The following is an 18,863-nucleotide window of genomic DNA, read 5'->3' on the forward strand; positions in this document are numbered from 1 at the left end:
CATAGAAACATAGAAAACACTTAACCGTTAAGCGGGTTGCAATGTTCATATTCCGGCCTCATCTGCTTGCCTGCGTAAACTATGCATCATTAATGTGGTGATTACTGAATTTGATCTTTTAATAGTACCGTTTTAAATATATTAAGGCACTTTTAAGTGTTTTTACATCGTTTTGTCGCACTGTTTATGATTGAAATATTGCCGCGGGTGCTTAATATGGATGGCAAATGGCAAAAACTGGCATTTTGTTCTGAAATACCTTTGTTTTATTCTTTTGAGAGGTGATCTAAATATTTGTGACTGGGAAACATGTAAATGTACACGCTTGTGCTGCAGTTCTATGGATGTTCTTCGAGCCGGTCACATGACTGAAAAATATGAATATCCTAATGATTTTTGGCATAAAAAAAAAACCAAAAAAACGTGCAACTCGGTGTTGTGGTCCAGGGTCACAGAATAATCACGTGCAGACGTTTAAGAATCACCAAATCGGTTCAAAACGGTTCGAAAGAAATGATTCGCGGAAATGAGTCTGACTTCCTTAGACTCATAAGCATTGCGGACACGAGAAAAAGGCTGTGAATAACTCTGTCATAAATGTATTCGTGGAAATTTTGATGTGTTTAAATTCTCTGAATAATATAATACTGCACACTCAAACCACGCCCCCTTTCGGCTTAATTCCGCACTTGCAGCCAATCAGCGTCTGCCGTAGTTGACTCGGCCAATCAGAGCTCAGCCAGACGACACACGACGCATTTCCCTCCACCACTAGTACGAGATGTTGATGTGACGCAACAATGATCAGCTGGTTTTGTTTTGCTTCATTCTCTGTGCTCCGCTTGAAGTCGTAAATGCACAAAAAACTCGCGTTTTAATTGATTAATGTGAGGCGGAAGAACAGTCGAAGCGTTGGAGTATATTCGTCTTCCAATTCATTCGGACCATCCAGTTTTTCCTCAGTAGGTCTCCGCTTTGCCACTATCTTCCCGAGCGGTCCAGCCGATCCCAGGCCTCCGATCCAGGGCGGAGGGGGGGAAGGAGGTCTTTGGGAATCGGGATGGAAACCGGAGATGTTTGGCCGGGGCTGTGCTGCGCCTCCTTCAACCAGGACTCCACGTAAGCGCCGCACATCTGCCGAGGAGGACATCTCTAAGATGCTATTAACCGCGATAAACCCTACTAAAGTTAGAGGGAATGTCACCTCTGCTTAGAGGATTGTCCGCAGTTTATTCTCTATTTTGATTATTACATATCCATAAACAGCTAATCACTATGTTATAACGGTGTTTTGCATGATGAGGCGTTGTTTCAGTGCTGTTTTTCCTATGTTTGTACATTGTTTTTTTAGGTAGAAGTGCTTTGAATGGGATAAACTAACACACAAAACACTAAAAAATCAACTCATATTATTTATATAGTGGATATGAATCTTGTTAAAAAATGTAAACTGCGAAGGTGGCACAGAAGCACTTGTGAAGTGGCATTTAGTTGTCTTTACACAGACTGTTTAATGCTCACAGGTGGCATCAAAATTAGTGCTGTCAAACGATTAATCGTGATTAATCGCATTCAGAATTAAATTTTTTGTGTACATAATATACTGTATGTGTGTGTACTTTGTAATTTTTTATGTATATATAAATAAACAAACATGCATGTATATTTTTAAAAATATTCACATTAATATATAAATTTATATTCATATATAATTTATATTATATATAAATACAAATATTTTTTATATAATTAGGCTATAACATATTTTTTAAAATATGTACATCATGCATGTGTATGTGTTTATATTTACATAAAAAAGTACACAGAAAAAAATTCAAGCACACATATTATGTAAACAAAAACGTTTATTTTGGATGCAAAATTACAAATGTATATTTTGATATTAGGGGCTGAGGTGGGTCTAAACAGGCATAATTTATGCTCTGTTGTGTTTTTACTCTGTATTTTGAGCAGGTATAGAACTTGGCTGTGTAAAGACACCTTTATCCTTCATTTTTATAAAGGAGAAACTGTATGTTTGAGTTGGCTTTTTCTCAGCTGAATTTGCATGATTGTATGATCTTATTGATCAGTCCACAGTCACCTGACAACTTTTCTAGCGGTTGATCACACTGCTTTCTTGTCTTAAAAAGTCAAGCACAGCAAATCCAACACAAAACATGATACTTAGAGTCAGGTGATCTGACGTATTGCTTATTTGAGATTGGCGTCAACTGTGTCTCTTGATGCAAAACAAAAATCAGAATTTTGTTATTTTATATACAGGGTGTTTGTCACAGTGGCAATTACCAACACATGTCAGACACAGTCATTGAAGTCCTCTAAACATAATGTTTTGTTTTGGGCTTCAGCAGTGTGGTCAGTGATGGTGGAGAGTGAGACATACTTATGTTCTCCAATAAAAGTAGGAAGGGACATGCTAAGCACAGGATCTGACATGAACAGCTTTGTCTAGAGGAATGAGGAGCCTGTGAAACAGATGTGGACCTTATTTCGTTAACAAAATATATCCATGCAACAGACCTAAACTATTCTGTTTAAATAAAAGCCAAATAATGACAATCAACCTTTGTTGAGGTTAACACAAAATGTTTCTAACTTGCGTCAGGACTTGTGTTGTATTAGGATTTTAAAGAAACTTTGCTTGCTACTTAAATATTAGGCAGTAGGGTCTGTGTTAGCCGTTACATCTTTGTGTTACTTCATTATGTGTTGCATCAGCCTAGTGACTCGCACAGAAAAAAATCTAAATAAAATACATTATAAGCAGCATATGCACAGGTGAACTAGAACTGTGGATGCACTTATTTAACAGAGTTGATACAACATCAGGTCTTATTGTTTCTGCAGGTCTTTGGCTGTGGGTACCAAAACTGGATACAGGCTATTCTCTGTGACCTCAGTGGACAAACTGGACTGCATTCATGAGAGCAGTGAGACATTCTCCCATTCTTTTTTTAGTTTAAATGTGATATAACGGGCATCTATGGTTGTCTGCCAAACTACCATGCAATAGGTGGAACCAACACGCGCCATATAATAGTCATCATCATAGGGTGTAGCCACTCACCAAATAAACTGAAAATGCCATCTCATTTCCTTTGTATTGTGTTGAGAAAGAAATGAGTAGAAATTTGACTTTGGAGTCATTTTATATAAAGCGTTGTCTCTCAAAACATGAATGTGATCTGTGGTTGTGTTGTCAGTAATGGTGTTGTGATAAACTCGCCCTAGAGGTTTTAAAGTTGTCCTGTCTGTTTTAATGGAGTCAAAATAGCCTGCTGATTCATTTTACCTGGTGGCAACACCCTTTTGTGTTTGAGATCGTATCTGCAGTCCATAACAAAGTCATTCAAATATTTCTGGCTGGTAAAAAGCTGAAGACAGAGAAAAAGCCTGTTTTGCTAATGTATGCAAAATAAAGGGTATGCTTAGGGTTAAAATATAGTAATGGTAAATTAAGAGTCTGAATTAAAAAAAATAACATTTAAGTTAGAAGAATAAAAAAATAATTACCACAGCCTCATCCTTGACAACCTTTATGTTTCTATTTCTTCAAAAAGAACATTAACAATCATTATTAAAGGTATATAATGACTTCAATTTTAAATTTACACAATGATTTGCATGACAGATAATAGCAGGGGATGTTGAATGATGCTTTAAATGTTGCTTTTATCTCTGTTTCTGTCATCTGATGGAGTTTGGGTTCCTTTCCACTGTCACTTTTGGCTTGCTTACTTGGGGTTTAAAAGACACATCAGCAACATTATGGATTTGACAGCACTGACACTGTCAGATTAGAACAAAACTTGAACTGAATTGAGCTGGATAATGACATTGTTATCTTTATAGCGCTGCTTTACAGCTGAATCCAACTTGTTTCATAATGGATGGATTTTACAACACTGACACTGTTATTAAACTGAATTTAATTAAAATGAAACAGCCTTGAGCTGAAGATTGGCACTATTGCCTTTTCCAGAATGACATATAGTAGCTGGGGGCGGTCCAAGATGGCGCAGAGGAAAGTCGTGTTGTGAGAGACGTAGTTTATTTTTTTGTGCAAAATTTCTCTCTTCATTACTCAAATTTACACTTGTAGGTGCTGAAAGACTTTCTTATTAATGTCTTGCTAAATAAGACAAAAAAAAAGAACAAAAAAAAGAAAAGTACCCACTCCCCTATTGATTTTGTGACTTTATTGATGAGAACTTAAAGTTCAGTCGAATTGATCGTGATCACTGTTGAGCTACTTTCTCGGATAGAAAGATGAAGGCAAGTGTCGGAAACTCGAGGGAGAATCTACAGAAACCCATGTCAATGGAAATTGAGTGGGAAAGAATTAAACGGATCCACGACTATGTGAAACAAGCCACCTTCGAGCCTGGAGAACAGTCAGGAGAGACTCCGGTGAACAGCAAAAAAAGCAATAAGAGTGGAAACACCTGATACAGTCTCTAACAACACCCTTCTAGCTGCAATCAACAAAATCGGAGAAACACAACAGTCATTTCTTGAGAAATTGATGTTTGTTGAGAGCGCTGTGAAAGAAATCAAAGAACAAGTGAGTGGGATAAACGGCAGAATGGATACGGCGGAGGAGAAATTATCAACGATAACTGCAGAGAATAAGATGCTGCGAAACAGGGTGAATGAACTTGAATCCTATCAAAGGCGCTGGAATTTGAAAATTTCTGGAATTCCGGAACAGGACAACGAGAATGTCAAGATGACGGTAATTGATCTTCTATCACGCATCTCTCCTGCCATTGTGGATACTCTGCTAAATTCTGTGGATGTTGCTCATCACTTGGGTCCTAGACCAAAAAAGGGTTTCGGTTCCTCACAACCACGCCGTATCTTCGTGCAATTCTTGGCGTGCATGACACGTGACCGCATTTGGATCGATGAGGTTCTCATTAAAATTACTGAGGATTTGACACAATATGTCAAAGATGCAAGAGCCAATCTATGGCCTCTGGTGGAGGAAGCCAGACGGCAGAAGAAGATTGCTGGATTCAAAGGGCCCTTTGCCGTCATAGAAGGTAGAAGAATTTCAGTAGATGACTTGGACTAAGGTGATAACTAATCCTTTTTTGTGAAAACGCTCCTCTATAAAGTTTACAAAAAGACATTTTTGTTATGTGAATGTTGAAGCAGAGTTATTAATTTTTCAGTTTGTTTCACTTTAGTTTTAATTAGTGGTTTGTCCACTAAAAACAAACAAAGGTTTAAACAATAAATGAGGAGGGGTAAATTTAATAATGGTAGTCTTTTACGCACCATAGACATCACCATCGATGAGTGCCGGTTATGTTAAGATTTTGCACTTGTTTAACAGACCATTCTATTCTTTTGATAAGCAGTTACATTAATGTTTTCGTTGTCATGTTTTTCAATTAATGTTCGAGGGATTCGAGATAGGGGGGGCTCCTAATAACAATATTGACAGGTTTCCCTCAAGGACCACTGGTCATATTATTAACCCTATCATTACTGATTTTTGTAATTTATCACTGTTGGATCCTTTTAGGTTTCTTCACCCTTCTCCTGATATGTCTAAAAAGTCTCGAATTGACCTGTGGTTGATTTCAGATTGTCTATCTCCATTCATCTGCTCTTGTGAAATCTCTCCGGCTCCTTTAACAGACCGTGCTGGAATCTCTTTGCTCCTTTCAAATGCCAAGAAGACAAAAAATAGAAATTCAGAGTATTGGAAATTGAATTGTTCTTTTTTAGAGCAAGACCCGTATATTGTGGCAATACAAGATATTATTAAAAAAATACAAAGATATGACTGATATAGTTATTTTTATCTAATTTTATGGATATTCACCCAGAATGTTCTTTTTGTGGATCTGAAAATGAAACAGTGCTTCATTTGTTTTTTAGATGTCCCTTCACAGTACCATTTTGGACTGAGATTTCCATTTTGATCTTTACATCCTTTAATAACCTCATTGATATTACAGAAGAAATGGTCCTGTTTCTGTTGTGTAATACTGGCTTTGCTCTCGTAAATAATGCTGTTAAAATCCTGTGCTTGCTTGGAAAAGGTCATATTCACAAGTGTAAAGTTACAGCCTCCAAACCAAATTTTATAGTATTTAGCTCTGAATTAAAACGTTTTGCTGATTCCCTGTGTAATTTAAAAAGAAACAACAAAGCAGTTAAAACATACCAGATTTTAAATAAGAAAAACCTTTTTGCATTGTTTTCCTGTTTCTTACTGTGTAAAGCATTGTATAAATAAAGGTGACTAGACTTGACTTTTAAAATGACCACAAAGTGCTTGTACATCAACTAAATGTGTTTGTATGTGGCTTGTTAACTGTATGTTATGTCCTCCCCTTCAGCAGAAACTCCAGACGTGTATATCGTAGAAAGGCTTTTCTCCAGCAGCCTGGTTGTGGTGGTGAGTCAGTCCATGCCACATCGCATGAATGTCTACCACTTCAAAAAGGGCACAGAAATCTGCAACTACAGCTACTCGAACAACATTCTTGCAGTGCGTCTAAACAGACAGGTAAACGAAACACAACTGTGCTGTAGCAAAACACCTGCCAATTATCAATTATACAGCTCCTGGATGAGATGAATGTTTGTCTCTGCTCTTTAATAGTTTAGCTTAGAAATGTGGAAATGAGCATGTTTGGTTTGTTAGTGAATGTTTCATTTGTTTTTGTGTGTTTTTCGTGGCAGAGACTGGTTGTCTGTCTGGAGGAATCCATTTATATCCACAACATAAAAGACATGAAACTCCTGAAGACCCTTCTCAACACACCATCCAACCCATCAGGTAAGTGAACTGAAAAATCTAGAATTATAATTTATATTTTAGAAATCAATTTGAATATTAAAATATTAATCTGTACACTGTGTTTATGTGTGGCCACTGTAGGTCTCTGTGCTCTCTCCATCAACCATTCTAACTCTTTCCTGGCATATCCAGGAAGTGACACCATCGGAGAAATTATTGTCTATGATGCCAACAATCTGGTAAAAATACTGGCCAAGAAACAGTTTTGCTGCTCATTTTGGCAGTTCCTTTTGGTTTCAGTTAGTTGCTGCTGTACATGAGACAAATGCCTAATCTTTAGTCCCGATGCACCATATGAATCTTTTTCTTTGTTGTGTGTTTGTGTCTCTTCTTCTACTCAGAGCACTGTGACCATGATTCCAGCTCATGACAGTCCACTGGCTGCCATCACCTTCAGTGCTTCCGGCACCAAACTGGCCAGTGCTTCTGAAAGGGTAAAGAGCCACTGTTCATTGGCACACACGGCCAAGTGAACCTCACAAAACTGGTCAAGAGCATGTCTGGGTCATGTTTCACCTTAAATCCAAAGGAAACCATACCATAATGCAAAAAAACTTTTTTAATGGTAGTATTTGTTATAGGGCTTTTATGCTGATTTAAATACAAAGAAAATCATATTATAATATTTTGTTATAATTATAATAATTGTTTTTTTTTTGTTTTTTTTTATGTACTATAGTAAAAATGCCACTCCAAGGCTTTTTGACTTCAAGGCCCCTCAATGTCCTCAAAAAAATTTCAAAGGCCCCATGACCTCTCCAGTTGTTCCTGATTTATTGGATAAGAATTAAGGTTAAGGGTTTTTAAAAATATTTTTTACTCAAAATTTCTGCCCAATAAGATATTTTAAAGCTTGGAATAATTACAAAAATATATAATATTCATAAAATATATAAACATGCCCATGGAGTTGTAAGATTGTATTAATCTAGGACTAGAAATCACACTTCTTAAATGAAGCTACCTCATATATCAACATTTTTCATAAAAACAGTTGTTTAAGGGGTGAATTAAAATATGAAATCAAATGAACATATTCACACATATAACCAGGCTGGGAATTTTTGGCAAAAGTGCTGAATTGGTAAATAAAATGTTCCTAAAATAGGCTTCAGTATTCTTTAGACAAAATATAATTTTAATATAATAATCTTTTTTTTTTTTGCTGAAATGCAACTCAGATTTGTTTTTGATCTGTCCACTTCTTTTCTGCTTTTTTAGGGCACAGTGATTCGAGTCTTCTCCATTCCAGAGGGACTGCGCTTGTTTGAGTTCCGGCGTGGGATGAAAAGGTACAGTGATGATGATTCAAAGCTCACAGTGAACCGTGAAGATACTTTGATCATACAGAAGGAGAAAATGAGCGTTGGAGGTGTTTGTGTGAACTGTGGTATGTTTTCCTTCACATTTTTGACCTTTGTGTGTGTCCGTGTCCCCAAAGGTATGTCAACATCAGCTCCCTTTCCTTCAGCCCGGATGCTCAGTTCCTCTGTGCCTCAAGCAATACAGAGACGGTGCACATTTTCAAGCTTGAACAGCACAGCCCAAGGTACTGAAAATGCTCTTTGCTCTCACTTTGTTTAATTAACGACTGAACGAATGAGTCAGAACGGCTGCTTTCACTGACAAGTCTTAACTTTGTCAGTGTTTGTGTTTGTGTCTCTCTCGCAGTGGGGAGGAGGAAGCTCCCTCTTGGTCAGCATATGTAGGTAAGATGTTCACAGCAGCCAGTAGCTACCTCCCAGCACAGGTGTCAGGCATGATGAGTCAAGACCGAGCCTTTGCCACCGTCCGGCTCCAGATGGTGGGTCAGAAGAATGTCTGTGCCCTGGCAACGTGAGTCCTGCAGTCATTACACAGCAATGTACAAAGTTTAACCTTGTATTTACTGAGAAAAAAAACTGATTCAAGATTTTCACCTGACCGATCAGAATCCAGAAGCTTCCACGTTTGCTTGTGGCCTCCTCTGATGGGCAGCTATTCATCTATAACATTGATCCTCAAGATGGGGGTGAATGCACTCTGGTGCAGAAGCACAGGTGAGTCATCACACTTTATTAACTGGAAAAAGACTCAGCAAATCCTCATCATGAATGAGATGACCCAGTTCATTCAGCTCATTCATGAACAAGAGGTCTCCTTGTGGTAGATAGCAACTTATTTTTAAAGCACACTAGTTTCATAATTCACTTTGGGCCATGACTGTGTGCAATTAATAATGTAGAACACAACATTAATGTCTATTTCAGTAGTGTAGGCACAGACCTTATTTTGTTAAAACTTACCAATATAGTCTTTAACCCCCAGGTTATTTGGATCAGATAAGGATTGGGAGGAGACTGAAGAATCCAAGCTCACGGAGCCACCGCAAGCATGCCAGTCCTATGCTGCCACTGTGGCCATCCCCACCTCTGGACCCGTTACAGCCACTCTCACAGGTACCACAGCACACTCAAACACACACAGTTCTACATGTGAACTCTTTTTCATGATTGCCCAACTGTGTTCGTCTCAGGCTACTCAGAGGATGGGGGAGCTAAGAAGGGTGAGGTGATTCCTGAGTACGAGTTTGCAGCAGGGCCTGTGTGTCTGGATGACGAAACGGAATTTCCTCCCGTGAGCATTCGCTAACCTCCCCACGTCTAAGCGGCGGTGGTGCATTCCAGTGTATGGGCTTGTCTTGTCCCTCTGTCCACAAGCACTCAAACTAAGTGTGATTTATTATCTTTAATCAAACCAACACCAGCCCGTTCAGGTCTGATGACAGAAAGCAGTTCATAATAATGAATTTTACCAGGACCAAATGTTGCAGTTTAATCACATCAGAAGATGAGTATGTTGTCTATTACTCAACATAAAAGACAAATATCACTCCAAACATTACTCCTTTGATGTATGAAATAATGACGTATATATTTCAGTGGTATTGTAATGCATTTACACTGAAATAATGCTACATTCGTGTAAGTTCTGGGTGAATACAGACAAAGTGGGACACTTAAAGCTTAATCATTATTACTAAAAATCAGAAGTTCATATTACTAGTATGTGATGACATACACCACTATCAAAAGTCTGGGGGAAGTAAAATTATTATTTTTTTTTAAAAAAGATGTTAATATTTTTATTCAGCAAGGATACATTAACTTGATCAAAAGTGGCAGTAAAGACATTTGTAATGTTACTGTAACTGTAAATGCTGTTCTTTTGAATTATTCATCAAAGAATTCTGAAAACAAAAGTTTTAAAAAATATGAAACAGCACAACTGTTAATAAGATAATTTTAAGAAATGTTTCCTGAGCATCAAATCAGCATATTTGGATGTTTTCCGAAGGATCATGTAACACTGAAGACTGAAGAAATGATGTTGAAAATTCAGCTTTGTCAACACAGGGATAAATTACATTTTAAAATATATTAAAATAGAAAACTGTTATAATATTTCACAATATTACTTTTTTTACATGTTTAAATAAACGCAGCCTTGGTGAGAATAAGAGACTTCTTTCAAAAGCATTAAAAAATCTGTATATGTAGCCTATTGGATTATATTTAACGGCAATGAAAAATCATTAAAAAGTGTTCCACGTGATCTGTATTCATCTTAGATGTTGAAATACATTTTCTGACACTAAACCTGCTCTTGCTGTTGTAGTCTAATGATGTTTCTGATCTTTATGTACATGGACATGAGCACAAGTTGTTTGTGCACAGACAGGACAATGAACAATGCATTAAATCCACCAGGTATTTGTTTTTGACATTCTGTTGGCCTTTTTAATGCAGTAAATGCTGGGTTGATTAATCACCATTGCTACATAAGATAACTATGTAACTATGAGAGCTCTTTTTCTGTTTTAGTCTAAATGGTATGATCTCAAACACATTTTTGTCTATGCACACACACAACATACATGAGTATTTCTGCTTAAACATGCTACATCTGAACAAATCTCAATGTATTAATCACATTTTACCAATGAAAGAAACATTTTACAATGCAAAAGATCTCAAGATCAAGAGGAGAAACTAGAAATGATGCTTTATGTTGATGCAGTGCTCACTTAAGTCCACAAGGTGGAGCACGTATTGTTGTCCAACAGGCCTTGTTAACAACACTTCCTAACTTGTTTTGATAGAGCTGAAATTATAGTTTCAGATGCTTAAAGGGATAGTTCACCCAAAAATAAAAATTTGCTGAAAATGTACACACCTCTGTCCATCCGAACAGAGTTGGAGAAATTTTGCATTATATTACTAGTTATATATTATATTCACCAATAGATCCTCTGCAGTGAATGGGTGCTGTCAGAATAAGTGTCCAAATAGGGGATAAAAACACCACAATAATCCACAAGCAATCCACAAGACCCCAGTCCATCAATTATAAAGCAAAAACCAGCATGTAAGACATTAATTGATGGACTGGAGTCATTATTTTATACTTTAATCAGCTGTTTGGACTCTCATTGTGACGGCACCCATTCACTGCAGAGGATCCATTGATGATCAAGTGATGTAAAGCTAAATATCTCAAAATCTGTACTGATGAAGAAACAAACTCATCTACATCTTGGATGGCCTGAGGGTGAGTAAATTCTCTGCTACTTTTCATTTTTGGGTGAACAACTATTCCTTTAAATGGACGAGCTCAGGACTCTGATGTCAGAAGGATTTAATCATTTATAGGATGTCAGTTTGGACTGACATACTCAGATGCCATTGCTATTGTGTTTATATACCTTCCAAGTGTCATTGTGATGTACTGTCATTCATTATGGCTAACTGATATGTGTCAGACATGTTCTCAGCTAGCTCCTGTTGAGATTTGTATCTGTCTATAACACACCCATGGCCGAGGGAACAATAAAGCTCTGTTCTGGTTTCCGGTAGATAAATTGGTGCCGTGACGGATCTGGGCGAGGCAAGGGGAGACGACCGTGAGAGGGTAGAGAACAGGTGGAGGCTGCAACTGTCACAGGAGGATCCTCAGTGCATGAGCAAGGACAAACAAATAAAAAAAACTAACTTCAGGGTGCTAAATTATTAAAGGAACGGTTGAAATGATAATATCTTAAACTGAGTTGATCAGGGATTTGGGTCGTTGTCACTCAGACCCCTGAAGGGTGTGTTATAAATGAGGTGCATGACTGAAATATAACCACATATTGTTCTAGTTACGTAATACATTGTAGTAATTCAATCATAATACTGTAGCATTTTATTCTTTTAATTTATAACACCATCATATTGAATCATAAGAGAAGAGGAATTACTTTTTATATATGTGTTTTGCTGTATTGATACTTAATATGTTTACATGTTACCATCCTGAATACTAATACAACGGGATGTTTTGTATGTATGTGCCTATGATATTACTTGTAAGAGTGCAAAGTATTTTGCTGGATTGCTCAAGACCAAAAGATAAAAAAAGATATGAATTATGTAGGAAATCTATTAGGAATGAAATTATGCAAAACACCTCCTGTCTCCTGTAGTCTTTTCTTCATCGGATTAGAATAGACGCTTTCAATCAAAAGTTCTTTTTTTACCACTTGTATTCAGCAAGGATGCTTTAATTTGATCAAAAATGACAGTAAAGACATTAATAATGTTACAAAAAAGATTTCTATTTCAAGTAAATGCTGTTTTTGGACTTTCTATTCATAAAAGTATCCTGAAAAACATTTCACTGATTCCACAAAAAAATTAAAATTAAGCAACACAGCACTTTGAAAATGAGAAATGTTTCTTGAATCAGCATTAATAAAATGATTTCTGAAGGATCATGTGACACTGAAGAATGGAGTAATGATGCTAAAAATTCAGTTTTGTCATCACATGAATAAATTACATAGGACTACTGCATATATAGCTGTTTAAAATTGTAATAATATTAATATAATAATAATAATATGGAATGCAACACTATTTTATTACATTACTGTGCGCCTTGGTGAGCAAAAGAAAATACTGTCAAAAATGTTTTATAATTATATCTTATATATTATAATTCAATACGCATGTTATTTGTGACTTTAAACAGCTTGTTTTGTCTTGAGTTGTCAGACAAATCGGAGTAACCAACACTCAACCTGATAAAATCTAATGAAATTGGAGAAAGACTAAGGACACCATGAACATTTCTGTCATTTAGGTCAGATTTGTACCATAGGTCACATTAGATAATCTATCTAATAGTTGATTTTAATGAATTTGTTTTGTTTTCATTACCCACATTTTACATGGTCAGGCCCACTTCCACAGAGAGAACCTAAGATCTTTCATATCAATACACATGAAGTCTATGCAGTGTGAGTCTTCCATGTAGAATTCTCTATTTTACAGTATATAAAAATATATATATATATGTGTGTGTGTGTGTGTGGTCGATAGCAGAGTATTAAATTATATAGGATATGTGGCTTGTACAAATATGAGATAATTAAGACCGGATTATTCCCCTGATGACAGAACGTGTAGCTGTACACTGATCATTATTTGTTTTGAAAGGCAAAATAACATGTTGAGCTTTGGACATTATCGAATCAAAACAACTTTGTTGATCCCTCAGAGCTTTGTGTTCAACTTCTGAGGTCATTTCCATGGCAGATTTCATGTATTATTCTCTGCCCTTGCTGTATATGCTAATTCTTGTAAAAGGATATTAAAAACTACTAATGATATCCAATAAGATTTGCATTAATGAGTTTAAATACATGTTATACACAGATAAATAATCCATGCTTCTCTCACAGCAATGAGCAATAAATCACTCTATTCAAAGTCAACAATGCAGCTTCATGCTCAACAAAATCTGCAGCAAAGCAGTATGTAAAACATAATTAGTCGTCAATAATAAGGCCCCTTAAATATCCTACTGTTATGTTTCATTTCAATTAAGAAAAATAGTACAGTGTACACCAAAGAAAGTGTCATGAAATAAAAACGATATGTGCTGGTTAAAATGTTTTGCCTTCAATAGAATGAAAACAGATTTTTAGAATGGCTCATTTAGAATAAACACATAAATTAAGGCAATTTGTATGTACCTAGAAAGCACTACATTGAACATGCTTTAGAGTGATATTGTTTTTTAGCATTCCTAGCTATGAGTATTATTGTAGGGCTGAGCTATTAATAGTCTTATGAAAAATATATTTATTAACAAATGCAAAATATTCTATCAAAAATTAGGGAAGCAATACACGTCCGGAGGAGGAATAAGAAACATAGAGTCACTAATACCTGAAAAGGTGCCCTTAATATCTGGAACCTTTTGAAGCCCCCATGATAAAAATGCAGATTCTCATAATGGTATATTGATGATAAAATTTGACCTATTTACCTAAAAGTGCTAAAATGAACGCACTAGAGTTTTTAGGCATTCCTATCATCAAGTATTCGCATGAGAACATTTGAATATCAAAAAATGGCCCTGGTGTGCGTGATAAATGAGCTGGCCATGGTACTGAACAATATTCCACTATAACCGACTGATGTCTGGTGCTTATATATACAGGGTATGGCATAGACACAAATGCCTGTGATACATCTTCTGGAAGTTACTGAAATAATAATCATAACACTTAAACAGCAACTCCCAAGTTTCTTTACAAGGACATTTTAACTAATCCAATATCAATCTACTGATTATCGATGAATCAGACCAGTGTGTTTAACGGTCATGTATTTAGATGTGCTTTAACTCAGTGCTATACTTTCACCTTTGCTTTCACTTTGTAGTAAAGTTAAAATGGCATAATGGTCAGCATTTCACTGTGAGGAGCATACACAGCAGTGTTGCACTGTGACCTTGTTTGTTAGGGTCTGAGGGTACACAGTGCTATAACCAGACATTGTAAGTCAGCATATAATGATCAGATGAACTCTTGTTATGGGGAACTCTAGTGTGTAACAGCATATTTTCATGATAATAATTAATCCTGCTAAGGTTTTTATGAAAAACAATCTTAATAAAATACATAGAAATAGAAAAATCCAACATAAGCACAAATATTTGGAGCCTCATTTACTTACATTCTACTTGAGTGTTTCTCAAACAGGAGTTAAGAAAACTCGACTTGATCTATTGCCAGAGGATCTGTTTAAAATATCGGAATGGCCTATGCCATAAATATTTGTATATTTTGACACATGAAATATTTCCTTAAAGAACAAGCCCATATAATGAGGTGACTGAATATTGGACAAGCCAACTAGTGTGAAAAGTGTCCAGTACACTCATAAAAAAGTTTGAGATACACTCTATTAATCTATGGCAACTGTAGTTAAGATATAAACAATGCTGCTTTGCTTTGTGCTGATCACAACACAAGCACTCTCCATTATGAAAGACAATGACGCAAGACATTCTTAGGTAACTCTTAGGTTACTTATCTCTCACCATAAATGACAGTCCTCTGTAAGGCCACCTAGAAAGATAAATGCATAATCTGACCACTGGTAAAGAGAAATGATTTAGAAGACCTCGGGGATTCAAAATATCATTTAACTTTTTAACTGGAAGCAAGCAGAAATGGCAAGGGTTTAGAAAATAAAAGAAACATTATGATGTAAAATGAGAAAGAAATATTTCAGATTCTGCACTAAGTCACTATCAGATTAAATTTGTGAATTATTTGTACAGATGGTCAATGTTCTTCCATCGGAGCGCAAGATGTTCTTTGGATCATCTCAATCACGCTAGAGAACATAATGATCAGATTTGACACAGATTTGAAGCTTTTGGATTTGTAGAAGACTACGAAATTGTGTGATTTTTCAATTAAATGTTTACTTAAAATGTTGTGCTGATAATATCAATTTTTATGCAAAAATATGTATATTAAATTAGATGCAAAACTTAAAATAAAACCACACTGTGTGTGTGTCCCTGAACTTTTTGAAGTTATCAGTTTATGTTCGCGCAACAGCAGTAAGCTTGTTTTAAATGCGGGTAGTAGTTTTTCAAATAGTTTTGTGGGTTACATTATATACAGCTATTCATGAATTAGGAGAGCAAGGTTTGCATCATTACCACTAAAAGTTTCCCGCAGTTCTGCCTAGGGATGGGGAGTCGACTCCTCGACTCTGAATAGCTCTAGTTGTCGGATTCGACTCCAACACTGACTGGAGCCACCTCTAGCTGTCGATTCGACTCCTCGACTCTGAATAGCTCTAGAGTCGGATTCGACTCCAACACTGACTGGAGTCACCTCTAGCTGTCGATTCGACTCCTCGACTCTGAATAGCTCTAGCTGTCGGAATCGACTCCAACACTGACTGGAGCCACCTCTAGCTGTCGAGTCGACTCCTCGACTCTGAATAGCTCTATAGTCGGATTCGACTCCAACACTGACTGGAGTCACCTCTAGCTGTCGATTCGACTCCTCGACTCTGAATAGCTCTAGTTGTCGGATTCGACTCCAACACTGACTGGAGTCACCTCTAGCTGTCGATTCGACTCCTCGACTCTGAATAGCTCTAGTTGTCGGATTCGACTCCAACACTGACTGGAGTCACCTCTAGCTGTCGATTCGACTCCTCGACTCTGAATAGCTCTAGTTGTCGGATTCGACTCCAACACTGACTGGAGCCACCTCTAGCTGTCGATTCGACTCCTCGACTCTGAATAGCTCTAGAGTCGGATTCGACTCCAACACTGACTGGAGTCACCTCTAGCTGTCGAGTTGACTCCTCGACTCTGAATAGCTCTAGTTGTCGGATTCGACTCCAACGCTGACTGGAGTCACCTCTAGCTGTCGAGTCGACTCCTCGACTCTGAATAGCTCTAGTTGTCGGATTCGACTCCAACGCTGACTGGAGCCACCTCTAGCTGTCGATTCGACTCCTCGACTCTGAATAGCTCTAGTTGTCGGATTCGACTCCAACACTGACTGGAGTCACCTCTAGCTGTCGATTCGACTCCTCGACTCTGAATAGCTCTAGAGTCGGATTCGACTCCAACACTGACTGGAGTCACCTCTAGCTGTCGATTCGACTCCTCGACTCTGAATAGCTCTAGAGTCGGATTCGACTCCAACACTGACTGGAGCCACCTCTAGCTGTCGAGTCGACTCCTCGACTCTGAATAGCTCTAGAGTCGGATTCGACTCCAACACTGACTGGAGTCACCTCTAGCTGTCGATTCGACTCCTCGACTCTGAATAGCTCTAGTTGTCGGATTCGACTCCAACACTGACTGGAGCCACCTCTAGCTGTCGATTCGACTCCTCGACTCTGAATAGCTCTAGAGTCGGATTCGACTCCAACACTGACTGGAGTCACCTCTAGCTGTAGATTCGACTCCTCGACTCTGAATAGCTCTAGTTGTCGGATTCGACTCCAACACTGACTGGAGTCACCTCTAGCTGTCGAGTCGACTCCTCGACTCTGAATAACTCTAGTTGTCGGATTCGACTCCAACACTGACTGGAGTCACCTCTAGCTGTCGAGTCGACTCCTCGACTCTGAATAGCTCTAGAGTCGGATTCGACTCCAACACTGACTGGAGCCACCTCTAGCTGTCGATTCGACTCCTCGACTCTGAATAGCTCTAGAGTCGGATTCGACTCCAACACTGACTGGAGTCACCTCTAGCTGTAGATTCGACTCCTCGACTCTGAATAGCTCTAGTTGTCGGATTCGACTCCAACACTGACTGGAGCCACCTCTAGCTGTCGATTCGACTCCTCGACTCTGAATAGCTCTAGTTGTCGGATTCGACTCCAACACTGACTGGAGTCACCTCTAGCTGTCGAGTCGACTCCTCGACTCTGAATAGCTCTAGTTGTCGGATTCGACTCCAACACTGACTGGAGTCACCTCTAGCTGTCGATTCGACTCCTCGACTCTGAATAGCACTAGAGTCGGATTCGACTCCAACACTGACTGGAGTCACCTCTAGCTGTCGAGTCGACTCCTCGACTCTGAATAGCTCAAGTTGTCGGATTCGACTCCAACACTGACTGAAGTCACCTCTAGCTGTCGATTCGACTCCTCGACTCTGAATAGCTCTAGTTGTCGGATTCGACTCCAACACTGACTGGAGTCACCTCTAGCTGTCGAGTCGACTCCTCGACTCTGAATAGCTCTAGTTGTCGGATTCGACTCCAACACTGACTGGAGTCACCTCTAGCTGTCGATTCGACTCCTCGACTCTGAATAGCTCTAGAGTCGGATTCGACTCCAACACTGACTGGAGTCACCTCTAGCTGTCGATTCGACTCCTCGACTCTGAATAGCTCTAGTTGTCGGATTCGACTCCAACACTGACTGGAGTCACCTCTAGCTGTCGAGTCGACTCCTCGACTCTGAATAGCTCTAGTTGTCGGATTCGACTCCAACACTGACTGGAGTCACCTCTAGCTGTCGAGTCGACTCCTCGACTCTGAATAGCTCTAGAGTCGGATTCGACTCCAACACTGACTGGAGTCACCTCTAGCTGTCGATTCGACTCCTCGACTCTGAATAGCTCTAGTTGTCGGATTCGACTCCAACACTGACTGGAGTCACCTCTAGCTGTCGAGTCGACTCCTCGACTCTGAATAGCTCTAGTTGTCGGATTCGACTCCAACACTGACTGGAGTCACCTCTAGCTGTCGATTCGACTCCTCGACTCTGAATAGCTCTAGAGTCGGATTCGACTCCAACACTGACTGGAGTCACCTCTAGCTGTCGATTCGACTCCTCGACTCTGAATAGCTCTAGTTGTCGGATTCGACTCCAACACTGACTGGAGTCACCTCTAGCTGTCGAGTCGACTCCTCGACTCTGAATAGCTCTAGTTGTCGGATTCGACTCCAACACTGACTGGAGTCACCTCTAGCTGTCGAGTCGACTCCTCGACTCTGAATAGCTCTAGAGTCGGATTCGACTCCAACACTGACTGGAGTCACCTCTAGCTGTCGATTCGACTCCTCGACTCTGAATAGCTCTAGAGTCGGATTCGACTCCAACACTGACTGGAGTCACCTCTAGCTGTAGATTCGACTCCTCGACTCTGAATAGCT

General features: G+C 38.6%; 1 protein-coding gene across 5 annotated transcripts; it reads left to right on the plus strand.

The window, feature by feature from the left end:
* The first annotated feature begins 776 nt into the window (after positions 1 to 776).
* LOC306868811 (WD repeat domain phosphoinositide-interacting protein 1-like) lies at positions 777 to 12,332 on the plus strand. Of its 5 annotated transcripts, none has more exons than XR_013784128.1 (13): positions 777 to 1,119; positions 2,872 to 2,954; positions 6,381 to 6,550; positions 6,727 to 6,823; positions 6,926 to 7,023; positions 7,186 to 7,278; positions 8,066 to 8,136; positions 8,286 to 8,393; positions 8,516 to 8,680; positions 8,776 to 8,883; positions 9,152 to 9,282; positions 9,360 to 10,593; positions 11,740 to 12,332. XR_013784128.1 is itself a non-coding variant. In XM_079415191.1 (13 exons), exons 1-13 carry the CDS (start codon positions 1,061 to 1,063, stop codon positions 11,788 to 11,790), a joined length of 1,335 nt encoding a protein of 444 aa, XP_079271317.1. In that variant the 5' UTR covers positions 777 to 1,060; the 3' UTR covers positions 11,791 to 12,324. The 5 variants fall into 5 exon arrangements, 3 of the variants coding, with proteins under 3 accessions (XP_079271317.1, XP_079271319.1, XP_079271318.1); XM_079415191.1 differs by having other exon boundaries at positions 9,360 to 9,460; positions 11,740 to 12,324; XR_013784129.1 differs by having other exon boundaries at positions 779 to 1,119; positions 6,384 to 6,550; positions 11,740 to 12,268.
* Positions 12,333 to 18,863: the final 6,531 nt, after the last annotated feature.

This window comes from Barbus barbus, assembly GCF_936440315.1.
Source record: "Barbus barbus genome assembly, chromosome: 4".
In the NCBI taxonomy this organism is placed as follows: Eukaryota; Metazoa; Chordata; class Actinopteri; order Cypriniformes; family Cyprinidae; genus Barbus; species Barbus barbus.

What these genes read in the sequence shown, in the direction of transcription:
- LOC306868811 (XM_079415191.1), top strand. Translation starts at nt 1,061, where the DNA reads ATGGAAACCGGAGATGTTTGGCCGGGGCTGTGCTGCGCCTCCTTCAAC. An exon ending in TCCTTCAACCAGGACTCCAC is followed by an intron (nt 1,120 to 2,871) that starts GTAAGCGCCGCA and finishes TTGTTTCTGCAG; the next exon opens with GTCTTTGGCTGTGGGTACCA. An exon ending in CTTGAACAGCACAGCCCAAG is followed by an intron (nt 8,394 to 8,515) that starts GTACTGAAAATG and finishes TCTCTCTCGCAG; the next exon opens with TGGGGAGGAGGAAGCTCCCT.